This window comes from Heterodontus francisci, chromosome 10 (genome assembly GCF_036365525.1).
Source record: "Heterodontus francisci isolate sHetFra1 chromosome 10, sHetFra1.hap1, whole genome shotgun sequence".
NCBI lineage: Eukaryota > Metazoa > Chordata > Chondrichthyes > Heterodontiformes > Heterodontidae > Heterodontus > Heterodontus francisci.
This window is the reverse complement of record NC_090380.1, coordinates 107,770,966-107,797,454: the sequence shown is the minus strand read 5'-3', so window position 1 is coordinate 107,797,454 and position 26,489 is coordinate 107,770,966. Positions and strand designations below refer to the sequence as shown.

General features: G+C 43.7%; 1 protein-coding gene across 1 annotated transcript in view; it reads right to left on the bottom strand.

The window, feature by feature from the left end:
* The window catches only part of cyyr1 (cysteine/tyrosine-rich 1), a 75,962-nt gene extending 50,221 nt beyond the window's left edge, over window positions 1-25,741 (bottom strand). The window contains exons 1-2 of the mRNA XM_068040063.1: window positions 25,278-25,741; window positions 23,156-23,258 (exon numbers count right to left, since the gene is read on the bottom strand). Of these exons, the coding sequence (XP_067896164.1) occupies window positions 23,156-23,258; window positions 25,278-25,341 (167 nt within the window). The 5' untranslated portion in view covers window positions 25,342-25,741. The remainder of the gene's footprint in view (window positions 1-23,155; window positions 23,259-25,277) is intronic.
* Window positions 25,742-26,489: the final 748 nt, after the last annotated feature.

Genomic DNA, 26,489 nt, shown 5'->3' with positions numbered 1-26,489 from the left:
CACTTCTGTTACTACCTCGACCTTAAGAAGGTGACATGACTAGGGTATAAGTGATGTGGAGGCAGAAGGAACCAGTGACCTTTTGTATGCTGTGTTATTTATTACAGTGGATTTTTTTTTTTGCTGTTGACTGCAAGCAGCTAGGCTGAGTAGGACTATGCTTTGGAAGAGACATGGCTAATGTGCGAATGATCAATGCTGATTCATGTGCAGGAGCAAGACCCATCTTTGACTTTATCCTTTATCTGTCATGGATTGCGAAAGTGTTTCTCATTTTTTATTCTCTCAAAAACCTCCCAAGAGTAAAATCCAAATTGGATCAGTTGTTTATCATTATGAGCCAAGATGCCTTCAAATTTACTGTGCACATCATAGGGCGTTTAGATACTGGAAAACTGAAAATTCACCAAATGATGTGAGAATCTGCAAACTAAAGTGACAGTTTTTTCTATTTAAAATGTCAACAAGTGGCCTTCAATTGTAAATAAAATATTAAATGTGTATTACCAACATAATGCATCTGAAACAAGCTATAATCCCAGTCAATAATACATACATAAAATGTCTTTGAAAATTAAAAAGGCTTGCATTTATACAGTGCCTTATCACATCTCTCAGAAATGTTTCAAATCAATTTACGTGCAATTAATTCCTTTGAGGTGCAATCATTATTGCACTGTAAACAAATGCTGGCCATATTTTGGACACAGATATATCCCATAAGCAAATAAAACATGAATGACTAATTAATCTGTTTTTGGTAGAAAAAGTTCAAGGAACAATATTGGCCAGGACACCAGGGAGAACTACCTGCTCTTTTTTGAAATGACTTATGGTATACTTAGTGTCCACTTACCACTGGAAGTAGTGTAAAGACCATTGATGAAAAGGAGAGATGATCATCCAGCTCCACAACCTGGCAAATCCAGCATACTCCAGTGAACCATTCAACCGTGCATTTATCAAATCACATCTTAAACACACAATTACCGGAATGCACAACCACTGAAGTGCACAACCACGTAAACACACTTTCGAACACATCTTCTTCTTTGGCCTCCTTATCTCGAGAGACAATGGGTAAGCGCCTGGAGGTGGTCAGTGGTGTGTGGAGCAGCGCCTGGAGTGGCTATAAAGGCCAATTCTAGAGTGACAGGCTCTGCCACAGGTGCTGCAGAAAAATTTGTTTGTCGGGGCTGTTACACAGTTGGCTCTCCCCTTGCAATTTTGTCTTTTTTCCTGCCAACTGCTAAGTCTCTTCGACTCGCCACACTTTAGCCCCGCCTTTATGGCTGCCTGCCAGCTCTGGCGAACGCTGGCAACTGACTCCCAGGACTTGTGATCAATGTCACAGGACTTCATGTCGCGTTTGCAGACGTCTTTAAAGCGGAGACATGGACGGCCGGTGGGTCTGATACCAGTGGCGAGCTCGCTATACAATGTGTCTTTGGGGATCCTGCCATCTTCCATGCGGCTCACATGGCCAAGCCATCTCAAGCGCTGCTGACTCAGTAGTGTGTATAAGCTGGGGATGTTGGCCGCCTCGAGGACTTCTGTGTTAGAGATACGGTCCTGCCACCTGATGCCAAGTATTCTCCAGAGGCAGCGAAGATGGAATGAATTGAGACGTTGCTCTTGGCTGACATACGTTGTCCAGGCCTCGCTGCCGTAGAGCAAGGTACTGAGGGCACAGGCTTGATACACACGAACTTTTGTGTTCCGTGTCAGTGCGCCATTTTCCCACACTCTCTTGGCCAGTCTGGACATAGCAGTGGAAGCCTTTCCCATGCGCTTGTTGATTTCTGCATCTAGAGACAGGTTACTGGTGATAGTTGAGTTTAGGTAGGTGAACTCTTGAACCACTTCCACAGCATGGTTGCCAATATTGATGGATGGAGCATTTCTGATGTCCTGCCCCATGATGTTCGTTTTCGTGAGGCTGATGGGTAGGCCAAATTCATTGCAGGCAGCCGCAAACCTGTCGATGAGACTCTGCAGACATTCTTCAGTGTGAGATGTTAATGCAGCATTGTCAGCAAAGAGGAGTTCCCTGATGAGGACTTTCTGTACTTTGGACTTCGCTCTTAGACGGGCATAGTTGAACAACCTGCCATCTGATATTGTGTGGAGGAAAATTCCTTCCTCAGAAGACTTGAACGCATGTGAGAGCAGCAGGGAGAAGAAAATCCCAAAAAGTGTGGGTGCGAAAACACAGCCCTGTTTCACGCCACTCAGGATAGGAAAGGGGTCTGATGAGGTGCCGCCATGTTGAATTGTGCCTTTCATATTGTCATGGAATGAGGTGATGATACTTAGTAGCTTTGGTGGACATCCAATCTTTTCTAGTAGTCTGAAGAGACCATGTCTGCTGACGAGGTCAAAGGCTTTGGTGAGATCAATGAAAGCAATGTAGAGGGGCATCTGTTGTTTGCGGCATTTCTCCTGTATGTGACGAAGGGAGAACAGCATGTCAACGGTCGATCATCTGCACGAAAGCCACACTGTGTCTCAGGGTAGACGTGCTTGGCCAGCTTCTGGAGCCTGTTTAGAGCGACTCGAGCAAAGACTTTCCCCACTATGCTGAGCAGGGAGATTCCACGGTAGTTGTTGCAGTCACCGCAGTCACCTTTGTTTTTATGGAGGGTGATGATATTGGCATCGCGCATTTCCTGAGGTACTGCTCCCTCGTCCCAGCACAGGCATAGCAGTTCATGTAGTGCTGAGAGTATAGCAGGCTTGGCACTCTTGATTATTTCAGGGGTAATGCTGTCCTTATGTGTTTCGAACACATAACCACTCAGAAATGCAACTAGCATGTGCAGCCACTCAAACATATAGCCAATCAAACATATGACTAGTCAAACAATCAGCCACTCAAACATAGCTAGGGCTATGTCAAACTAGGGCGGCACAGTGGCGCAGTGGTTAGCACTGCAGCCTCACAGCTCCAGGGACCCGGGTTCGATTCTGGGTACTGCCTGTGCGGAGTTTGCAAGTTCTCCCTGTGTCTGCGTGGGTTTCCTCCGGGTGCTCCGGTTTCCTCCCACATGCCAAAGACTTGCAGGTTGATAGGTTAATTGGCCATCATAAATTGCCCCTAGTATAGGTAGGTGGTAGGGAAATATATAGGGACAGGTGGGGATGTGATAGGAATACGGGATTAGTGTAGGATTAGTATAAATGGGTGGTTGATGGTCGGCACAGACTCGGTGGGCCGAAGGGCCTGTTAAAGTGCTGTATCTCTAAACTAAACTAAACTAAAAACTAAACACAGCCAGCTAAATGCACAACTCAAAACACACAGCGCAAGCACGTATCTATTCAATCACGCAGCCACTTAAACAAAGCCATCCAAACACACAGCCATTCAAGTACACAGCCACTCAAACTCACAAGCACACATTCACTCAAGCACAAAGCCACGCAATCAGCTACTCAAAATACACAGTGGTAAACACACAGCCACTCAAATACACAACCAGTTAAACACAATGTCAATCAAAAGCAACACCAGTGTCAGGCAAACCCCCCCATCTGCCAAGATTGAGGCACTCATGATTTCATCACATGAACATTAAAACTGAAAATTGCAAGCCCCTGACCAGAAAGACATTTCCATGGTAACCGCCAGTGTTGGAACAAGGGACAAAGGGCCATTCAACCAACAATGAACTTTTGATTACCAGACGTTGAAGGTGGGGGGAGCTAGCATTCCAGAGATTGCTAAAGTACAATCCACAAACTTTGCAGGACAGACTGTTCCATATAAGGAGCTAGTCACATAACTAATCTGCTGGGCAACCTGGGAGCTTTTTTGAATTTGAACTCCTAACAAAGGAATTGGAACGGAGACAAAGCCGTGTGCTGACGGAGTAAAGGATCTCTCCTGGAACTGAAGCAAGAGTTACAGCTCCTGTCTGCCCGCTTCCATCTCCTTCCCACGGAACTGAATCTTGTGAAAACACGTGAAACTCAAAGAGAGAAAAGTTTCCTACATGAACAAGGTTTTAAGAAGACTACTGGGCCCCAACGAAAAGCAAGATTACTTACAAAAGGACTACAGTGAGCTCGAAGCACCATAACAAGATATTGCCTCAAACTGTTCCAACTTACTTTTTCTGTCCCTATCTGCATGTGTGTTTCACGTGTGCATGCTAGCGTGGCCACGTCGTATATCCATAGGCATGAACCATATTAGATTTTAAGTTTTAATAAAATTTCATCTTTCTTCTTTAAACCCGAGAAAGCCTATGTGAATTGGTTTCTTTGTCTTATAACTGTGAGCAAGGATTCACAAAAAAGGGAGCTCAAAACACAATGTGTTTAAAGTTAAACCCTGTTACAATAAGACCAGGTGAAGATAGAAACAGCCCCTGAGACACATTTCTCACCTGGTCGTAACACCAGTCATACATACAGGCACTCAAACACTCACATGCTCATTCACCTAAACAAAGATGTTGAACCACACTACCGCTCAGATATACAATCAGGCAAGTACACAGCCTCTCAAGGATAGAAACAGTGAAAGACATAGTTATTCAAACCTAGCTAGTCAAATATACCACCAATTGCATACAATCCCATAAATACACAACCAATCACAGTTACTCAAATATGTTAGCACTCAAACCACACAAAAAGAAACCAATTCACACAGGCTTTCTCAGGTTTAAAGAAGAAAGATGAAATTTTATTAAAACTTAAACTCTAATACGGTTCACGCCTATGGATTTACGACGTGCCCACGCTAGCATGCACATGAGATACACACAAAATATACAGCTGTTCAAGGACAGTATTATTCCAATACTCAAACCAGTGACGCAGGGCTGGACTTTCCTTCTGGGGTTGGGAAACCGATGTCAGGACTGCCAGGGGGAATGGGGGGTGTGGTTGTGGGAAGCAGTTATGGGCCTTTCTCATGGGGGCAACTTGTTAATTGGCTGGAGGATGGGTTGGGCTTCCAATTAGCAGCCGGGGGCAGGAATGGAGGCAGGACTGAACGATTGCAGGCCCAATTTAAACAGACCATGGTTGCCATTTCACTGGATTGAGTAGCAGACATGGAACAGTAAAGGAAGAGCTCTGGAACCTGGGGCAGCATTCCCTTTGCTTCGCAGACACAGACCTGGAGATCCTCCTAGAGGCAGTGAGAGAGAGGAGGGAGGTCACCCTTCCAAACCAAGCTGGCATGAACAGAGGTGGCTGAGAACGCGAGTGTGGTCTGGAGAAACTGGGTGCAGTTCTAGAAATGGTTCAAAGACCTTATTCGCTCTGGCAGGGTGAGTGCAACACCAGAACCTCATGATAGTCCTCTGGGTATTCAACCTCCAGGAGACACTCCAACTGAGGAGCCTGAGGGTGCATGCTGCTTCTGTATATGGGAGGAATGTGTGCCCTCAGCAACGCTCACAGATATAGTGCTGTTGAGGTCCTGCCAGCGCTGACTTTTGTAGCTTCTTATGTCAATGAGTCGATGGCATTGGCCATTGAAGCCAGCGGTGCCTGATCTCCCTTTTGTCCTTGCAGGAGAAAAGAGCACATAATGCCCGAGAGAGGGTGCAGACTGGAGAAGGAATGCCCATCCTACACATCTTGACCACCATGGAGGAAGGAGCAATGGAAATTGCCAGGGTGTCTGACTTTGAGCAAGTTGGGGAAGGCAAGATGGGCATTCCTGGTGGAGAGGGTGAATAGATACTGCAATGCGTAGATGAATGGGGTGCACTGGACTCCACCCCGTCTGACAGTATTCTAAAGACTCAGCTGCATTGGGAAGCCTCAGTGCTGCAAATGGTTCTACTCTCCCACAAATCCAGATGTTGAGTGGACAAGAACAAATTCCTGTGATTACAATGGGACAAGTGCTGCCAGCAGAGGTATCAGAGCAAACACCATTCCATCTTACAAGTGCACCCTCCACCAGTGCAGATGCATGTAACCTCGGTGGGTCCTCGGGCGGGCGTATATAGGTTGTCACTGGGAGATGAGCACATCACGAGTGAGCAGGAAGAGGTGAGAGAGGCAGTGGCAGCTGTGGGCAGTACCTCTCGGAGGATGGAGAACAGACATAACCATACTCAGCTGGGTGCAGATGCAGGGCCTCAGGATTCACAAGAAAGGAGGTTCTGTTTAGACCAGCAGCAACAGATGTGCCCACACATGTCAAAGATCTCTGAAGCAGTGCGGGATCATGGGCTCAGAATGGAGGAGTCCATTCAGCTCACGTGCGCTACCATGGCTCAGGACTTTGCATGCTCCTCCATTGAGAGTGGGCAACCTCATGGAAAACCATATGCAGCTGCACACAGAGTGCATGCATGAACTGCGCACTGATGCACACAGAGTGCATGCAGGAACTGCGCACTGATGTACACAGAATGCATGCCACACTCTGTAGCATGTACCAGTCAGTGGCGGTGGTGGTGCAGAGATGTTGGAGGGAATGCCGGTTGCACCCCAACTGATGGTCCCCTCTAGCCATCCAAAGTGCCAGGCAAGGGCTGAGACAGTCACTGAGAATGATGTGAGTGCCACCCCTCACAGGGTGCCATCTTCATCATCGGCTTCCTTGACCCCTCTGACTGAGGGACCATCTATGCAGCAGGGCCTTGTGTCGCTGGTGCTGCAGCCTCTGGAGGTGCCCCCACTGGCAACTCCACAATGAGGATAACCGCCAAGTACATCTCACCCACAAGCAGAGACAAGCAAGCAGGCTGCCTACACCTCATCCAAGGCCACAATAGGAGCACCACATATAAGTGACCGAGAACAGAGGCCACCAGATTGGGTAGAGCACTGAACTAAGGTTTGTTTCACCTGTAAATGTGCACTGTTTCTATTTTTCAACACCGTATAATTTTGACATATCATGCCAGACATGTGTGCTTTCATTCTTTATTTAATAACAAGACAGGAAAAGAGATGGCATGGTGAAGTGGGGCAAAAGTCTTTGAACAAGGACCGTGAAACCTCTGAACAGATGTGCATCCTTCATTGGCGATGAGAGTGGATCTATTCCAGGCTGTGTCTTCATGGAAGGCAGCTCAAAGTAAGTTCCAGACCATGCCATTCTCCTGGGTTAGAAGTCATCTGAAACATGCCTAGATCAGATGGTCCCTGATGGCATCCTGACCCGGCGCCACCTCCCTGAGCAGCCGGGGCACCTCTGTGTTCTACATTTTCCTCCTCCTCCTCCTCCTCTTTCACATCTTGCTGCTCCTATTCCTCAGATGAGCTGTGTTGATCTAGCATTTCACCTCTTCAAGGTCCACACCTTTTTGGAAGGCCATCTTTCGTAGAGCGCAGCAAGCCACCACGATGTGCAAGACCCTTGCTAGTGTACTGCAGGACACCACCTGACTGGCCCAGGCACCGCATCTTCAGAAGCAAATTTCTGAATGCAAAAACAATAGGGCAATAATAGTTGGGGATTTCAACTACCTTAATATCAACTGGGATAAAAACACTTTGAAGGGCACAGAGGGGACAAATTTCTTGAACTGCATTCAAGAGAACTTCTTTAGCCAGCATGTAACAAGCCCAAAGAGACGGGGCGCAATTCGAGATTTAGTCTTTGGAAATTAAGCTGGGCAAGTGGATGAAGTAGCAGTGGGTGACCATTTTGGAGATAGTGACTATAATGCCGTTAGATTTAACATTATTATGGAAAAGGACAAGGATAGAACAGGAGTTAAAGTTCTAAATTGGGGGAAGGCAAATTTTACGAAGCTGAGAGGTGATCTGGCGCAAGTGGACTGGTTACAGCTACTTGAAGGAAAATCAGTGGCAAACCAGTGGGAGGCATTCAAAAGCGAGATTCTACAGGCACAGTGTAGACATGTTCCCACAAAGAAAAAGGGTGATACTGCCAAATCTAGAGCCCCCTGGTTATCTAGAAGCATACAGGGTAAGATAAAGTAGAAAAAGAAAGCTTAGACAGTCACAAAAAACTTAATACTTTAGAAAGCATAGAGGAGTATAGGAAGTGCAGGGGTGAAGTAAAAATAGGAAATTAGAAAAGCAAAGAGAGGACATGAAAAAATATTGGCAGGTAAAAGCAAGGAAAACCCAAATGTGTTTTATGAGTACATTAAGAGCAAGAGAATAACTAAGGAAAGGGTCGGGCATATCAGAGATGGACAAGGTAACTTATGCATGGATGCAGAAGATGTGGGTAGGGTTCTTAATGAGCACTTTGTCTCTGTCTTCACAAAGGAGACGGTCGATACAGACATTGTAGTTAAAGAGGAGTGTGAAATATTAGATACGATAAGCATAATGAGAGAGGAAGTACTAGAGGGTCTGACATCCTTGAAAGTGGATGAATCGCCAGGGCTGCTTGGATTGCATCCCAGGTTGTTAAAGGGAGCCAGGGAGGAAATAGTGAATGCTCTGAGTATCATCTTCAAATCCTCACAGGCGAGGTACCAGAGGATTGATAGTGTGCAAACGTTGCACCATTGTTTAAAAAGGGTGCGAGGGATAGACCAAATAATTACAGGTCTGTCTGACCTCGGTGGTGGGCAAATCATTAGAATCAATTCTGAGAGATAGGATAAACTGTCATTTCGAAAGGCATGGATTAATCAGGGATGGTCAGCATGGATTTGTTAAGGGAAGGTCATGTCTTACTAACTTAATTGAATTTTTTGAGGAAGTAATAAGGAGAATTGATGAAGGTAGTGCAGTGGATGTTGTCGACATTTTAAAAAAATTCCTTTATGGGATGTGGACATTGCTGGCTAGGCCAGCATTTATTGCCCATCCCTAATTGCCCATGAGAAGGTGGAGGTGAGCTGCCTTCCTGAACTGTTGCAGTCCATGTGGGGTAGATATACCCACAGTGCTGTTAGGAAGGGAGTTCCAGGATTTTGACCCAGTGACAGTGAAGGAACGGTGATATAGTTCCAAGTCAGGATGGTGTGTGACTTGGAGGGGAACTTGCAGGTGGTGGTGTTCCCATGCATTTGCTGCCCTTGTCCTTCTAGTTGGTAGAGGTTGCAGGTTTGGAAGATGCTGTTGCAGGACCCTTGGTGCGTTGCTGCAGTGCATCTTGTAGGTGGTACACACTGCTGCCACTGTGCGTCGGTGGTGGAGGGAGTGAATGTTTGTGGATGGGGTGTCAATCAAGCGGGCTGCTTTGTCCTGGATAATGTCGAGCTTCTTGAGTGTTGTTGGAGCTGCACCCATCCAGGCAAGTGGAGAGTATTCCATCACACTCCTGACTTATGCCTTGTAGATGGTGGACAGGCTTTGGGGAGTCAGGAGGTGAGTTACTCGCTGCAGGATTCCTTGGACTTGGATATATGGACTTTAGTAAGGCATTTGACAAGGTCCCACATGGCAGACTGGTCAGAAAAGTAAAAGCCCATGGGATACAGGGGAATGTGGCGATTTGGATCCAAAATTGACTCAGAGACAGGAAATAAAGGGTAATGGTCGACGGATGTTTTTGTGAATGGAAGGTGTTGCGTCCCTTGCTGTTTGTGGTATATATTAATGATTTGGACTTAAATGTGGGAGGCATGATTGGGAAATTTGCAGATGACACAAAAATTGGCCATGTAGTTGATAGTGAAAAGGATAGCTATAGACTCCAGAATGATATCAATGGTTTGGTTGAGTGGGCAGAAAAGTAGCAAATGGAATTCAATCCGGAGAAGTGTGAGGTAATGCATTTGGGGAGGGCGAGCAAAGCAAGGGAATACACAATAAATGGGAGAATATTGAGAGGGGTAGAGGAAGTGAAAGACCTTGGAGTGCATGTCCAAAACACAAGAACAAGGAGCAGGAGTAGGCAATTCAGACCCTCGAACCTGCCCTGCCATTCAATACGATCATGGCTGATCTCATCTCGGCCTCCACTTTCCTGCCCATTCTCCATAACCCTTCCACGCATTACTAATTAAAAATCTGTCTATCTCCTCCTTAAATTTACTCAATGTCACGGCATCCACCGCACTCCAAAGTAGTGAACTCCACAGTCTCATGACCCTTTGAGAGAAATAATTTCTCCTCATCTCTGTTTAAATCTGCTACCCCTTATCCTAAAACTATGACCTCTCGTTCTAGATTGTCCCACAACAGGAAACATCCTCTCTACGTCTAGTTTGTCAATCCCCTTAATCATCTTATATACCTCAATTAGATCTCCTCTCGTTCTTCTAAACTCTAGAGAGTAAAGGCCTAAACTGCTCAATCTCTTTTCATAAGACAAACCCCTCATCCCTGGAATCAATCTAGTGAACCTCCTCTGAACTGCCTCCAGTGCAACTACATCCCTCCTCAAGTAAGGGGACCAAAACTGTACGCAATACACCAGGTGTGGTCTCACTAATGCCTTGTACAGTTGCAGCAATGCTTCCTTACTTTTATATTTTATTCCTTTAGCAATAAATGCCAAAATTCCATTTGCCTTTCTTATTACCTGCTGTACCTGCATACTAGCTTTCATCGATTCATGCACGAGGACACCCAGTTCCCTCTGCACCGAAGCAGTCTGAAGTTTCTCTCCATTTAGATAATAATTTGTCTTTCTATTCTTCCGACCAAAATGGATAACCTCACACTTATCCACGTTAAACTCCATCTGCCAAATTTTGGCCCATTCACTTAACCTATCCATATCCATTTGTAAATTTCTTATTTCTGTATTGCAATTTACTATCCCACCTATTTTAGTGTCATCTGCAAAATTTGCTTGAGTACCTTCTATCCCTGCATCCAAGTCATTAATATAGATTGTAAATAGAACCGAACACTGTGGCACCCCACTAGTTACATCTTGCCAACCAGAAAAAGACCCATTTATCCCAACTCTCTATTTTCTGTTGGTTAGCCAATCCTCTATCCAAGCTAATAAATTGCCCCTAACCCCATATGATCTTACCTTGTGTATTAACTTTTTGTGCGGCACCTTATCAAATGCCTTCTGGAAGTCCAGATATACTACATGTACAGGATCCCCATTATCCACTTTGCTTGTCACAGCTTCGAAGAACTCTAGCAAATTAGTCAAACACGATTTACCCTTCATAAAACCATGCTGACTCTGATGGATTGCGTTTTGACTTTTTAAATGTCCTGTTATTACTTCCTTAATAATGGATTCTAATAATTTCCCAACAATGGATCCCTGAAGGTGGCAGGACAGGTAGATAAAGTGGTGAAGAAGGCATATGGAATGCTTTCCTTTATTGGCCGAGATATAGAATACAAAAGCAGCGATGTAATTCTGGAACTGTGTAAAACTGTGTAAACTCGTAAGAACAGAGGAGGCTGGGGGTGACTTAATTGAGGTGTACAAAATTATGAGAGACCTAGAAAGAGTGGGTAGGAAGGATCTAGTTCCCCTAGCAGAGAGGTCAGTTACCAGGGAGCACAGATTTAAGGTGATTGGTAGAAGGATTACAGGAGACACGAGAAAAAACTTTTTCACCCAGAGGGTGGTAGGTGCCCGGATCGGCGGTGGAGGCAGAAACCCTGAACTCATTTAGAACGTACCTGGACCTGCACATGAAGTGCTGTAACCTGCAAGACTACGGACCAGGTGCTGGAAGGTGGGATTAGATTGGATGGCTAGTTTTTTCAGTTGGCCCAGACACAATGGACTGAATGGCCTCTTTCTGTGCCATAACTTTTCTATGGTTTCTAAGCCTGATGGCCTGATCGATGGTTGTCCTTGTGCGTAGGTAACCTCGGTTGTGTAGTAGCTCAGTCTCAGGGTCACGTAAAGGGGTGAATAGCCATCTCTTCAAGTGGTAACCCTTGATCCCTGGAATCCATCCATGTAGTCTGGGGTTGGAATGAAGGGCTGCAGCACCCTGGACTGCCAGAGGATGAAGGAGTCATGGCAGCTGCCAGGAAAACGAGCACACACATGCAGGAAGCCCTTGTTGTAGTCACAGACCAGTTGAGCGTTGAGGGAGTGGAAGCCTTTCCCATTGATTAATCTCACTGGCCACTCGTTCGGTGTCTTGATGGCCACCTGGGTGCAATCAATGATGCCCTGCAATTGGGGAGATCCAGTGATGAGGTGAAACCCACTGCTCTTTCTGCCTGAGGCCCCATCTCTCTGGAAACAAATGTGCTATCTAGCCCTTGCAAGAAGGGTCTCAGTAATCTATGAGATGAAGTGGTGTGCAGCTGATAGCGAGACACCACAAAGGTCTGATCCTTGGAAGGACCCAGAGGCCAAGAAGTTCAAGGCCACAATAACTTTCATGGCTACTGGCAGGGCATGGCGAGCAATGCTGCAAGGTATGAGAGCTTCCACCACAGGAGGCATATATATCTCTGTGACCCTCTGCCTGGAGAATCGCAGTTTCCTGTGGCACTGGTTTGCAGTTATCTCAATGTAGCTCGTTCTTCGCTGGTAGATCCTAAACCGGCGGTATGGCCTCCATGGCCTTTGTGCCCCTCATCCTTCTCTGATGCTCTCCTCATGCCTGGCTGGGCCTCTGTCTTCTGTGGAGGATGTTGCTCCTCATCGCCACTGAACCCAAAATCTGAGAATCGTGCTCCCATTACTAGCTGTTGCCTTCCTTGCGCTGATGTGGCCTCCCATTTGTGCCTGGAGGCCTTGCCCCCTCCTCTTATGCTCCCATGATGCCAGGAGGGTTATGACCCCCTGCACTGCCCAAGCACGTAGTCAACACTCTCCCCGCAACTTATGCACACCTGATGGCACCTGTGTCCCAATGGCTTTGTGTCCTTCGTAACCGTTCTCCCTTTCAAGGGGCCCACCTACTTTCTTCGGATGACCATAACTGGCTCCCGCTGTGTTGTGCCTCCTTGCACCTGGTCCGCTCCTGACCCTGCGTGCAGCCCACTCGCCCCCACCAAAATCTCAATCTGGCCTTCAACGAACTCTCAATTAGCTCATTAATGAGCTTAATTGGACTTATTTGCGAATTGAGCAGATTCTCAGGGCCGGTCTTGCCTCACCCCGATGAAACTCGCCAGCGGCAGAAATGGTGCCATTATTTTCAATGTCCGTCAGCCTTCGTTCCCACCCCCAGTAGGACCTGAAAATAATGCCCACAGCCACTAAATACACAGTAGGCCCAAAATCAGTCACTGAAATACGCAACTGACTCACACAAACAAGGAGCCATTAAATCACACAAAGACTTTGCAATTACATATTGCACAACCACTCAGTCACACAAACACAAAATCACATCTGAACCACTCAAACACATAACTACTTACACAAACTGCCATTCAATTGCATACTGCTCATCAAATATACAATCACTCAATTACACAAATACAAAAATCGAACATACACTAATTCACAGAAACATGCAATCCTTCACTATGGACACCAAATCACATAGTTAAATGACCATGTAGTCTAACATTTATCCATATTATTGCACAATTATTCAACACGCCCAACCGTATACACACAGACAGCTACATTTAGACAACAATGGCTTGAAATCACAAAGACAGGGCTAAGTATAATTTATGTGCAATGAAAGCCATGGCCTGACATGGTAGCACTCCTAAAGGAAACATGATTCCACTCATTTGTCAGTTTGATTGCATGAAGAGGTCAGGTCAGAATGTTGCCAACTTCTGGTTGCTTAGTAGGACAGCCACCATAGAAACACAGTAAATAATTCTACAGGGCTGATCACAAGACTCTGGATGGAACTTTACTTTACCTATTACAGAGACATTTAATCGTGAATTGTTCTGTAAAGCTCGTCGTAATATTCGTTTGTTCTCAAACGATCTGAATGTGGGACTGATCAAAAGATTTGAATGGATTTTTGCATTTGAAATAGATGAGAAGCACTATAATTGGTACGATTCCTTCCATTTGATTTTTTCTCACATTTTAAAAAAATCACATTTTCAAAAAAAATCTAAAATTAAACAGGGAATTCAGAAGAAACTTCTTTACCCAGGGAGTGATGAGAATGTGGAGCTTGCTACCAAAGGGGTTGATGTGAATAGTACAGCTGCATTTAAGGGAAGGTTGGATAAGCATATGAGGGAGAAGGGAATAGAAGGTTATGCTGGTAGAGTTAGATGAGGAAAGACAGGAGGAAGCTTGAGTGTAATGTCATGATCCTGTGTTTTTTTTCTTGGGAAATATTGCGGTGCGCCTTTAAGGCTGTAAAAGATCAGTACTTCTTTAAGGCAGCAAGCTCCAGAGACTGTAAGCGGAAGTGCATTCTGGTTGCCCGGTAACCACCATACAGAGAGGGAGAACAGACATATAATGTATCAGTTTTGACTTTGAAACGGGCTGGCAAAAACTGGTTTTGCAGAGACAGACAGACACAGGCTGTTCTGGCACGTGAAGGAAATAGGAGAGCTCTCTCTAAGTCAATTTGTCTAGTTTCTCTCTCAAAATTCTAAAAAGTCAAGCCAGATTAATTCCTTAAAAAATATTATTATTGATCTACTGTGTTCATCACTGGAAAAAGAGTTTCATACTGGAACTGCTGAACTGAACTGCTGAATTCCTATCTCTGAAAATATCTTTGGATTCATTGGACCTTGGAAGACTGCAAGTGAACTTCAACTGTGTTGAATTAGAAGACCATTCGTTGGAAGTGTAATCTGCAAAAACTTTATTGTTTTTTCCTATTTTTTCGGGCAGCTAATTAAAAACCAAACTACTGTTAGTTTGGGTATATGTATGCGAATGCGGGTGTTCACTTTAAAAAAAAAGTTATAAGGTCTTTAGATATTGATTTATCTTAGTAGTGTTTAAGATTTTAGTTTTTTTATATACAGTTAATTTGTTGAAATCTCAAGATACCTGGTTTGGTTCGCCTCATTCGAGGGTTACTAGATTGATTCAATTCGGCTGCTGCTTTTTCAATTTGGAAAGCTTAAAGATATATAATGCGACCTGTGGAGCGACGGGACTGAATTGACAGTGCGTTGCTCCCACTGCAATCAGAATAAGCCTGTACAGAAAAGCCAGTCCGTTAATCTGCGCTTTAAATCTAGTTTTAATTCTGACTGCAAGGCTTTAGTAGTGACATATTATTATGCACAAATCTCCTTTTAAAATCTAAGTCAGTGTTGCATGGGATTACATACATAGGACAGTAAAAGGCCACTTGGCTCAACCAGTCTATGCAGGCATTTATGTTGCTGTTACAACCGCTCAGGACAAAGCCCCCAATCAAAATATATGATACTGATTACAGTGGGAGCAACGCGCAGAATGTGTAAGGGTAAATTCTGTGAATCCCTGTGAAAATTTACCCTTACACATTCTGTCGCACTGTTCCACAGCAGTCCTTCTGAAAACTTTGGTCCTCCAAGTTTCTCTCCTTTACTGACCTGAAGGTGGTAATTCATAATAGGGTATATTTCCACAGGTGCTAGCAGCTCTCCAGAATTTTACTCACATTTGCAATCCTTCATGGGCATGCATAAACTGTAAATGTGGACAGACCATAGAAGACATCACAGCTAATTCTGTTCTTATCCAATATACACAATGTCAGCCATTGTGAGTTAGAAGGTTGTATGTTCAAATCCAACTATGAAGACTTAAGCACAAAATCTAGACTGACACTCCAGTGTAGTACCGAGGGAGTGCTGTATTGTCAGAAGTGCCATCCGAGATGAAACATTAAAACGAGACCCGTCTGCCCTCTCAGGAGAATGTAAAAGATCCCATTGCACTATTTTAAATAGCAGGGGATTTCTCCCCAGTGTCCTCGCTAGAGCAGAGCTATCTGACCTGAATCTGATGGGAACCGACGACATGTGTCGAGTTTGGGTCGGCTTGCTCTTCCGGGTCCGGCATTTGGGCTTGGCTCGGGTCGGGCCGGGTTGGACACACACCATCAGCACCTCAGGTACGTGGCTCCAATGTTAATGTACTTTTTGGACTTGAAAGGTTGTTTAGTTACAGTTTTTTTAAGATTATGCAGATAAGCAACAAAGTGAAAAATGGAAGCTAGGTTAACTGATGGTCCAACTGATGGTCGGGTCGAGTCAGGCGTGGGAAAAAATGAAAGGACTCGTGCCGGATGTGGTTCTGTCGGGCTTGGGTCGGGTTTCATTTGCAGACCCGAGCCGGCCTTTAGTCCTCACCAATATTTATCCCTCAACCAGCATTATTTAAAAATAGATTATCTGGTTATTATCTCATTGCTGTTTGTGAGACTATGTTGTACACAAATTGGCTGCCATGTTTTCTACATTACAACAGCGACTACACTTCAAATATACTTCACATCACACTTTAGGAAGGATGTAAAGGTATTGGAAAGAGTGCAGAAAAGATTTAAGAGAATTGTTCTGGAGATGAGAGACTTCGGTTATGTGGTTAGATTTTTGAAGCTGGGACTGTTCCCCTTAGAGAAGGTTGAGAGGAGATTTAATAGAGGTGTTCAAAATCATGAGGGATCTGGGAAGAGTAGATAGAAACTGTTCCCATTGGTGGAAGGGTCGAGAACCAGAGGACTCGATTTATGGTGTTCAGCACAAGAACCAGAGGTGACTTTTTAACATCTGGAATGCACTGCTTGAGAGTATGGTGGAGGCAGATTCAATCATGGCTTTCAGAAGAGAATTGGATAATTATCTGAAGAGAAAAGATTTGCAGGCATGCGGGGAAAAAGCAGGGGAGTGGGACTAGCTAAGTTTATCTTGCAGACAGCCAGCAGAGACATGATGTGCTCAATGACCTCCTTCTATGCTATAACCATAGAATAATTCTATGATTCTATGTAAAATGCAGTGGAATGTCCTGAGGTCATAAAAGGCACCATTTAAATGCAAGTCTTTCTTTCACACTGTTATGGACGCTGGACTTTGTAGCACGATTATCTTTTAAAAACTGATTTTAATGTAGTTTAAGATGGAGTCAGAGAAGTAATGTGACCTCACATCAACTTTGCTTAAAGACAAGACGGGAATCTTGGCTGCCAGGCCAACAAAGAACTCAGATCAAAGACCTCTTTAAAAAGAACAATGGGTTTCACCCTCCCAGATGTTCAGATCATAAAGAAAGAGTCAGTGACTCTGAGAATGTCAATGTGACTGGCTATTGCTAACACCTGGAAACAATGGAAAGTCCATGTGGCTCTGCTGAAGCCAGACTTGTGCACTTGTATATTGGAAAAGACAAATGGCTATTGATTTTTGATTCCAGAAAAATTCTACAGATTTTCAGAAGGCAGGCAGGCTGTAAGGAAGACCAGGTGAAGACCAGCAGTGGTAACCTCAGAGAGGAGAGACAGAGAGGGAACACCTGCTCTTAGAAGACTGATACAGCGAAAGGCTGCAAAGACTTGAACCTGTTTTGAAAGTTGAGGTTCACAGAGAAGAAAAGACCAATGGAATCACCAGAAACCACCTTATTCACAGACATCGAAAGTGCTCAAAAGAAATGAGTGGAGAGGACATTGACTTTGAGAAAGGTCTGAGAGATCCAACCTATTGCAACAGAGAGGAGTTTGGAACCTTTAGTTGCAAACATTTCACTATCAAGATAACTGTTCAACGTATAGTGCGGAGTAAGGTTTTCAGGTGTTTTAATAAGTGAAGAAAATATCTTTCTCTGTAATTTGGGGTATCAGCTACTTACAAAGAATTAATGGGGATATTTTTAGTTTAGTTGTTATAATAAAAGTCTTAAAACATGAAATATTGTCGTGTAATTCGTTAAATTGGTCTGGGAGTTCATATCTCGTGTTTTAACATTAATTGTTTTACTGAGGTAGTAACAAATTGGCAGCTTATCTGATATGAATTCAGAGGTTGTAAAACGGGTACATTGGAGTTTGCTAGAATTTAATGGAACACTATTTCACAATTACTTTTGCTGTACTCATAAAGAAAAGTCAGCATGTCTACTTTTAATGCTCAAACCTTTTCGGAGAGAGAAGATTTGACTCTCAGTGATATAACACAGTTAACAGTGGATGTGTTAATGGCTATTGCAGAGCAAGTGGGGGTTAGTTTAAAATCAAAAGCTAAAAAGGCAGAAATTATTGAAGTGTTAGGTCAGCATTTTAACCTTGAGGAAGCAAAGGGTGATCTTGGTAGCTCTCAGATTGAGTTAGCTGGAATTCAGTTATAAATGAGGCAACTGGAATTGAAAATGAAGAAAGAGAACTTCAAAAGAGAAAGGCGCAGACAATTCCAACTTGAAATGAGAAAGCTTGAATTCAAAGAGAAAGAAAAAGAGTTACAAAAAGAAAACAAAGCCAGGAAATTTGCACTGGACAAAGAAAAACTTAGATTACGCAAACAGGGAGTGGCAAAAAGGTTTGAGTTTCTGTTTCTTAGCGATGGGCAGGGACAGGTATATACCGCAGGGCAAGAATTATAGCTGGGGGAAAGGAAATTATGACGCGATTAGGCAAGATTTAGGATGTGTAGGATGGGGAAGGAAACTGCAGGGGATGGGCACAAACGAAATGTGGAGCTTATTCAAGGAGCAGCTAATGCGTGTCCTTGATAAGTATGTACCTGTCAGGCAGGGAGGAAGTTGTCGAGCGAGGGAGCCGTGGTTTACTCAAGAAGTTGAAGCGCTTGTCAAGAAGAAGAGGGCGGCTTATGTTAGGATGAGACGTGAAGGCTCAGTTAGGGCGCTTGAGAGTTACAAGCTAGCCAGGAAGGATCTAAAGGGAGGGCTAAGAAGAGCAAGGAGAGGACACGAGAAGTCATTGGCGGATAGGATCAAAGAAAACCCTAAGGCTTTCTACAGGTATATCAGGAATAAAAGAATGATAAGAGTTAGAACAGGGCCAATCAAGGATAGTAGTGGGAAGTTGTGTGCGGAATCAGAGGAGATAGGGGAAGCGTTAAATGAATATTTTTCGTCAGTATTTACAGTAGAGAAAGAAAATGTTGCCGAGGAGATTACTGAGATACAGCCTACTAGGCTAGATGGGATTGAGATTCACAAGGAGGAGGTGTTAGCAATTTTGGAAAGAGTGAAAATAGATAAGTCCCCTGGGCCAGATGGGATTTATCCTAGGATTCTCTGGGAAGCCAGGGAGGAGATTGCAGAGCCGTTGTTGTTGATCTTTATGTCGTCATTGTCGACAGGAGTAGTGCCGGAAGACTGGAGGATAGCAAATGTTGTCCCCTTGTTCAAGAAGGGGAGTAGAGACAGCCCTGGTAATTATAGACCTGTGAGCCTTACTTCGGTTGTGGGTAAAATGTTGGAAAAGGTTATAAGAGATAGGATTTATAATCATCTTGAAAAGAATAAGTTCATTTGCGATAGTCAGCACGGTTTTGTGAAAGGTAGGTCGTGCCTCACAAACCTTTTTGAGTTTTTCGAGAAGGTGACCAAACAGGTGGATGAGGGTAAAGCCGTGGATGTGGTGTATATGGATTTCAGTAAGGCGTTTGATAAGGTTCCCCACGGTAGGCTATTGCAGAAAATACGGAAGTATGGGGTTGAAGGTGATTTAGAGCTTTGGATCAGAAATTGGCTAGCTGAAAGAAGACAGAGGGTGGTGGTTGATGGCAAATGTTCATCCTGGAGTTTAGTTACTAGTGGTGTACCGCAAGGTTCTGTTTTGGGGCCACTGCTGTTTGTCATTTTTATAAATGACCTGGATGAGGGTGTAGAAGGGTGGGTTAGTAAATTTGCGGATGACACGAAGGTCGGTGGAGTTGTGGATAGTGTCGAAGGGTGTTGTAGGGTACAGAGGGACATAGATAGGCTGCAGAGCTGGGCTGAGAGATGGCAAATGGAGTTTAATGCGGAGAAGTGTGAGGTGATTCACTTTGGAAGGAGTAACAGCAATGCAGAGTACTGGGCTAATGGGAAGATTCTTGGTAGTGTAGATGAGCAGAGAGATCTTGGTGTCCAGGTACATAAATCCCTGAAGGTTGCTACCCAGGTTAATAGGGCTGTTAAGAAGGCATATGGTGTGTTAGCTTTTATTAGTAGGGGGATCGAGTTTCGGAGCCACGAGGTCATGATGCAGCTGTACAAAACTCTGGTGAGGTCGCACCTTGAGTATTGCGTGCAGTTCTGGTCACCGCATTATAGGAAGGATGTGGAAGCTTTGGAAAGGGTGCAGAGGAGATTTACTAGGATGTTGCCTGGTATGGAAGGAAGGTCTTACGAGGAAAGGCTGAGGGACTTGGGGTTGTTTTCGTTAGAGAGAAGGAGGAGGAGAGGTGACTTAATAGAGACATACAAGATAATCAGAGGGTTAGATAGGGTGGATAGTGAGAGTCTTTTTCCTCGGATGATGATGGCAAACATGAGGGGACATAGCTTTAAGTTGAGGGGTGAAAGATATAGGACAGATGTCAGAGGTAGTTTCTTTACGCAGAGAGTAGTAGGGGCGTGGAACGCCCTGCCTGCAACAGTAGTAGACTCGCCAACATTAAGGGCATTTAAGTGGTCATTGGATAGACATATGGATGAAAATGGAATAGTGTAGGTCAGATGGTCGGCGCAACATCGAGGGCCGAAGGGCCTGTACTGCGCTGTAATGTTCTAATTCTAATTCTAATTCTGTCTGATTTAACTTCTGGTTTTGATTTGGCAAGGAATATTTGCTTAATGCCTAAATTCAGTGAGGAAGGTGTTGAAATGTACTTTGTGTTCTCAAAGAATTGCTACCAAGTTGAAATGGCCAAAAGGAAGTTGGGCAATTATATTGCAAAGTGTGTTAGTGGGAAAAAACATTAGCAGTATATTCAACACTTGCAAAGGAATAGTCAAGTGATTATGAAATGGTTAAAACTGCAGTTCTCAATGCTTATGAGTTGGTACCAGAGGCTTACAGGCAAAAATTTAGGAATTTAAAAGTGAACATCTCTGGATAATAAAAACAAAATACTGCAGATGCTGGAAATCTGAAATAAAAAAAAAGAAATGCTGGAAATACTCAGCAGGTCTGGCAGCATCTGTGGAAAGAGAAGCAGAATTAATGTTTCCAGTCTGTGTTCCGATGAAAGGTCACTGACCACAAACATTAACTCTGCTTTTCTCTCCACAGATGCTGCCAGACCTGCTGAGTATTTCCAGCATTTCTTGTGTATATGTTACAAACATTTATGAAATTTGCTCGAGAGAAGGAAATATTGAGCAAGATTTTAAAAGTCTTAGAGAAGTAATCTGAATGGAAGAATATAAAAATAGTATCCCTTCAGGAACAAGATCCTACCTGGAAGAACATAAAGTTGGTAAAGTAAGGAATGCCACAGCAATGGCAGATGATTATGAATTGACCCACAAAAGCAGTAATTAGAGGCCCCAGTTTGGAAACTTTTGCAGAAGTTGGAAAGATAGGAGGGTTGATAATGAGAAGAGATTTGGTTTTAGTGAGAGAAAGGGTAAAGGAGAGGATACAGGCAACCCTCAAAGTCCTTCATATCACAATAATAAACCAATAATAATAACGACTGATATATTCAACTTGACAGTTCTTTCCCATATACATACACCAAACACAAGGATCTATGAGAAGAGAATTTGACTTTTAATCAAAACAAGTTATTCTAATTTTGTAAAGATTGTTGATGAGATTCATTGGGCACTCTACTACCTTCAAATGAAGTCAGAGAGGATTCAGAGGAAAAAAGAATTGCATTTATATAGCACCTTATATATTCTAGAATATCATAAAACATTTTCCCCACTTTTCTTCAAATAGTAATACAGCGTGATGAGAGTGATTTACCATTTTCATGCACTGTACAGTAGCTTCAAAAATAAAGCACTCCTTCAACACTGATACTGAACAGCCAGCCTAAATTGTAAACTCAAGTCCCTAGTGGGATTTGAACCCACAACCTCTTACTTAAATGTAAGAGTGCTACCAACTATGCCAAAATAACACTGAAATCTAACAGAAGAGTGAACAAGATGATTCAGATATTAGGCTAAGTTATGAGAAGGTACATGCAGAACCAAACTTGTTTCTGTCAGTGCATTGTGACACTCACATAAAGTGCAGCAATTGAAACTACAAGAACGCAACTTGAAGAGTTATAAAAATAGACTTTTCTTTCAAAAAAAATGACAGTGTGCTTAAAGAAAATGCCCACCGAATATCCAAAGATCTTGCCTTTGTATGTTCAAACTGTCTGGCAAGGACAAAAGAATACATACACCCATCCTAAACCCATTAAGAGACATTTTTGAATTGAATGGGTTCTTCTGAAACAAAGAAGGTGTGAAGCAGCCACAGAGTGGACCATTGTCAGTCAGCACAGGGAGGAAAATCTTTGGCTTCCAGAAGAAGGGAGATGTAAGAGACTTTTAGTTTTAAAGGTAGCTGTCTGGAGAGAGAGAGAGAGACCTAGGAAAAAGGATCACCAAACCTTGTCCAGCTAAGAGCTGGGAGAAAATACAGCAAGCCAAAAATGAAGGCACCCTGCTGTGAATTCTACATTTCAACTTGTGCAGCAGTGAACTGGAAGAGATCCCCTTTCTTCAAACTGAACTTTCAACCAACAAGGGACGTCTACAAACACCTCAGGCCTGCAACTGAAGAGAAAACATGACCTCCGAGAAAATTTAGCAGGTTTACTGTGAACTCCAAAACCCTACCTCACTTCAAACCACTTACCCCTTTTCCTCTCTATCTGTCTTTTCTTGTGTGTGCATGTGTGTGTGTGTGCGAGTGAATGCGTGAGTGGGTGTGGTTGCGACAATTTCAGGATAAGGCATATTGCTCAATAAATAATTAATCTTCTGTTTTAAACCTCAAGGAAAACCTGTCATCTGTTTATTTGACAAATAAAATACAAAGGGGTTAAACACTAATAACAAAAACAGTTGCTGTGGTCAGGTGAAAGTTGAACAGTGGGAAATACCCACACCCCTCACCAAAAATTGAGAGGGCACTAACTCAGTCTAAATCAAGTAACCTATTTAAATCTAAATCATCTATACTCTCATTCTAAGGGCCTTAATTATTTCTTCCCCCCCACCTCCCCCCACCCCCCCCAATTTTCTTTTTCCCAGCGAAAACACTTTGGCTCTACACATTTTGCTCATAACAAAGCCTTAAACCCTAGAATTATTCCGGACCATCTTTCCCAAAACCACTTTAATGCTTTGGTATCATTTACTTCAGCAAGTTTTAAGCAGGGCATTCCCACAAAAACAGGTAGAATTGCTATTATATCCTTTGAGCCTGCATTCTCTTTTCAAAATAATTAAATAGACATAACTTACGATAAGATGCTTCCGATGTAGGCGTAGTATGAGCAGCAGTATGGAGGGGAACCTCTGCAGCAGTAGGAAGATCTGCAGTCCTCACATTGTGCACAGAAACACCCTGAATCATTCAAAAACACCTTCTCAGTAAAACATATGATGCTATCTAAATAAATGCATCCCGTTATTTCAGAATGTTAGAAAAGGACAAAGGCTGTTCAACCCCATTTAGTTCATTTCCCTCATCAATTATCCCATTAAATCATAAAAGATACAGCACAGAGGGAGACCATTCAGCCTATTCATTGTGTCTGTGCCAGTTCTTTGCACTGCCCTGCTCTCACCCTTTTTTTACTGCTTCACTATTTTAAAAAGTTATTCGTTCTTGGGATGTGGGCATTGCTGGCAAGGCCAGCTTTTATTGCCCATCCCTAATTGCCCTTGAGAAGGTGATGATGAGCCGCCTTCTTGAACTGCTGCTGTCCATCTCATGTAGGTACACCCACAGTGCTGTTAGGGGGGGGGGGGAGTTCCAGGGTTTTGACCCGGTGACAGTGAAGGAACGGCGATATAGTTCCAATTCAGGATTGCGTGCAACTTGGAGGGAACTTCCAGGTGGTGTTCCCATGCATCTGCTGCCCTTGTCCTTCAAGGTGATAGAGGTCGCGGGTTTGGAAGCTGCTGTCGCAGGAGCCTTGAGGAGTTGCTGCACTGCATTTTGTAGATGATACACACTGCTGTCACTATACACTTGTGATGAAAGGAGTGAATGTTTAAGGTGGTAGATGGGGTGTCGATCAAGCGGCTGCTTTGACTTGGATGGTATCGAGCCTCTTGAGTGTTGTTGGATCTGCTCTTGTCTAGGCAGTGGAGAGTATTCCATCACATTCCTGACTTGTACCTTGTAGATGGTGGACAGGCTTTGGGTCATCAGGACATGAGTTACTTGGTGCAGAATTCCTAGCCTCTGACTTGCTCTTGTAGCCACAGTATTTATTTGGCTGGTCCAGTTAAGTTTCTGGTCAATGGTAACCCCAGGAGGTTGATGGTGGGGGATTCAGCAATGGTAATGCTGTTGAATGTCAAGGCTTCTGTTGGAGATGGTAATTGTTCGGCACTTGTGTGGCGTGAATGTCACTTGCAACTTACAGCCCAGGCCTGAAAATTGTCCAGGTCTTCCTGCATGCATGCAGGCACAGACTGTTTCAATATCTGAGGAGTTGCGAATGGTACTGAGCATCGTGCAATCATCAGCGAATATCCCCACCTCTGACTTATGTTAGAGGGAAAGTCATTGATGATGCAGAAGATGGTTCCACCCAGGACACCACCTGAGACATTCCTACAGTGATGTCCTGATGCTGAGATTATTGGCCTCCAACAACGACAACCATCTTTCTTTGTGCTCGGTATGACTCCAACCAGTGGAGAGTTTCCCCCCGATTCCCATTGACTTCAGTTTTGCTGGGTCAAATGCTGTTTTGATGTCAAGGGCAATTGCTCTCACCTATCCAGTTTTTCCTTAAAAGATGCAAATGGTCTCTGCCTCTGCCATCCCATGTGGCAAAGCATTCCATATGTCAGCAAACTTCTGCTGAAATAAATTTCTTCTAACCTCACTCCTCAGTCTCCTTTAAATTGATGACCTTGCACTATTGGATCCCCAGCTAGCAGAAACATTCTTTCCCTCTAAATGGTTCAAACCCCTTTATAATTTTAAAAACTTCCACTAAATCTCCTCTTAGCCTTCTCTGCTCCGGTGCAAATAGTTCCACTATAGTATGGAGCTGTGCTTTGAATACATTTACTGTTACTACCTCTGCTACTTGATCTGGCAGACAGTTTGCAACCATCACTCTCTGAAGAAAGTTCTTCCTCATCTGTTTTTTGACTATTTCTCTGTAGTTTAAATTTATCACCACTTTCCTGCCTTTTAATTTAAAACATTATTTACGATAGTCTATTCATGTAACATTTGTGTCCCACTGAGTTCCCGTTTAAAATTTCCCTTTCTGGAATTAAAATGTTTATCTATAAACTTTACTCACAGCTCTTTCATCTACGCACAAGGCAACTTTTATCAGCTTCAGGCAAGCATCATTTCTGAATACAGTTTCTTAAACAGTTATTTGTTTCCCACCTGAAAATACATTGAGAAGATACGCAAGAAAGTAACTGATTCTGTAAGTCCTCAAGACGTCCATTCACGATGAATTCGTAATTTTCTTCTTTTAATGTTCCAGGTTTAAAAAACTATCAAGCCGGTTAGCCAAGTCGTGCCTCCTTGGCGCACGTTCCCAGCAGATGTTCTGACCAGCGATCGGATCTGAGATCCAACACGATAGAGAGGAGAAAGGGAAAGACGGACGTAAACTTTCCTTTCCAACATCTAACCCTTCGGCATTCCTGTTCCGTAGCCATCTTCCATGACCGACCTTTCGATCTTGGTAGCTTGCTAGCGTTATTTTTAAGTATTAGTTTTATTTATTTTTCATATTTCTGGTATTAAGCTAGAATTTCTGTAAACTAAATTCCCAATGCCTTTTGCTCTTTGTCAGTTCTGCGGTTTCTGTGTCCTGGGCTAAACTCCACGCTTGTGTTGCATTCTCAGGTTACAGCGCTGTGGGTGGCATGAAGGAAGCTGGGTGGTGCAGGCGCCGCTCAATAAACCTTTATTTCAACCAAATCACTAGTATGGGGCGGGGGGGACGATAATGTGTGCTGTGCAGAAAGTTATTAAAATCTTTCTTCCACCCCAATCTTAAATCTACAATCTTAATGCAATTTTCATCAATTTGTACAGCGTCTGTAGTTAAACCTCTAGTTCAACAACAATGACTTACATTTCTACAGCGCCTTTAAAACATCCCAAGCTTTGCAAGAGCATAATAAGACAAAAACAATCACGGCCAATGAAGGATATGTTAGGATATGTGATTAAAAGCTTGGTCAAAAAAGGTTTGTTTCAGGGAGGGCCTTCAGGAGGAGAATGAGGTGGACGGACGGGGAGGTTTTGGGAGGGGATGCCAGAGCTTAAGGCTTAGATGGTTGAAAGTATAGCTGCCAATGTTTTGATGAAAGAAGTGGAGAGTGCACAAGGGTCCAAAGTTGGGACAACACAGAGTTTAGATTTTTTAGATTTAGATTTAGAGATACAGCACTGAAACAGGCCCTTCGGCCCACCAAGTCTGTGCCAACCATTAACCACCCATTTATACTAATCCTACACTATCCCATATTCCTACCACATCCTCACCTGTTCCTATATTCCCCTACCACCTACCTATACTAGGGGCAATTTATAATGGCCAATTTACCTATCAATCTGCAAGTCTTTGCTGTGGGAGGAAAC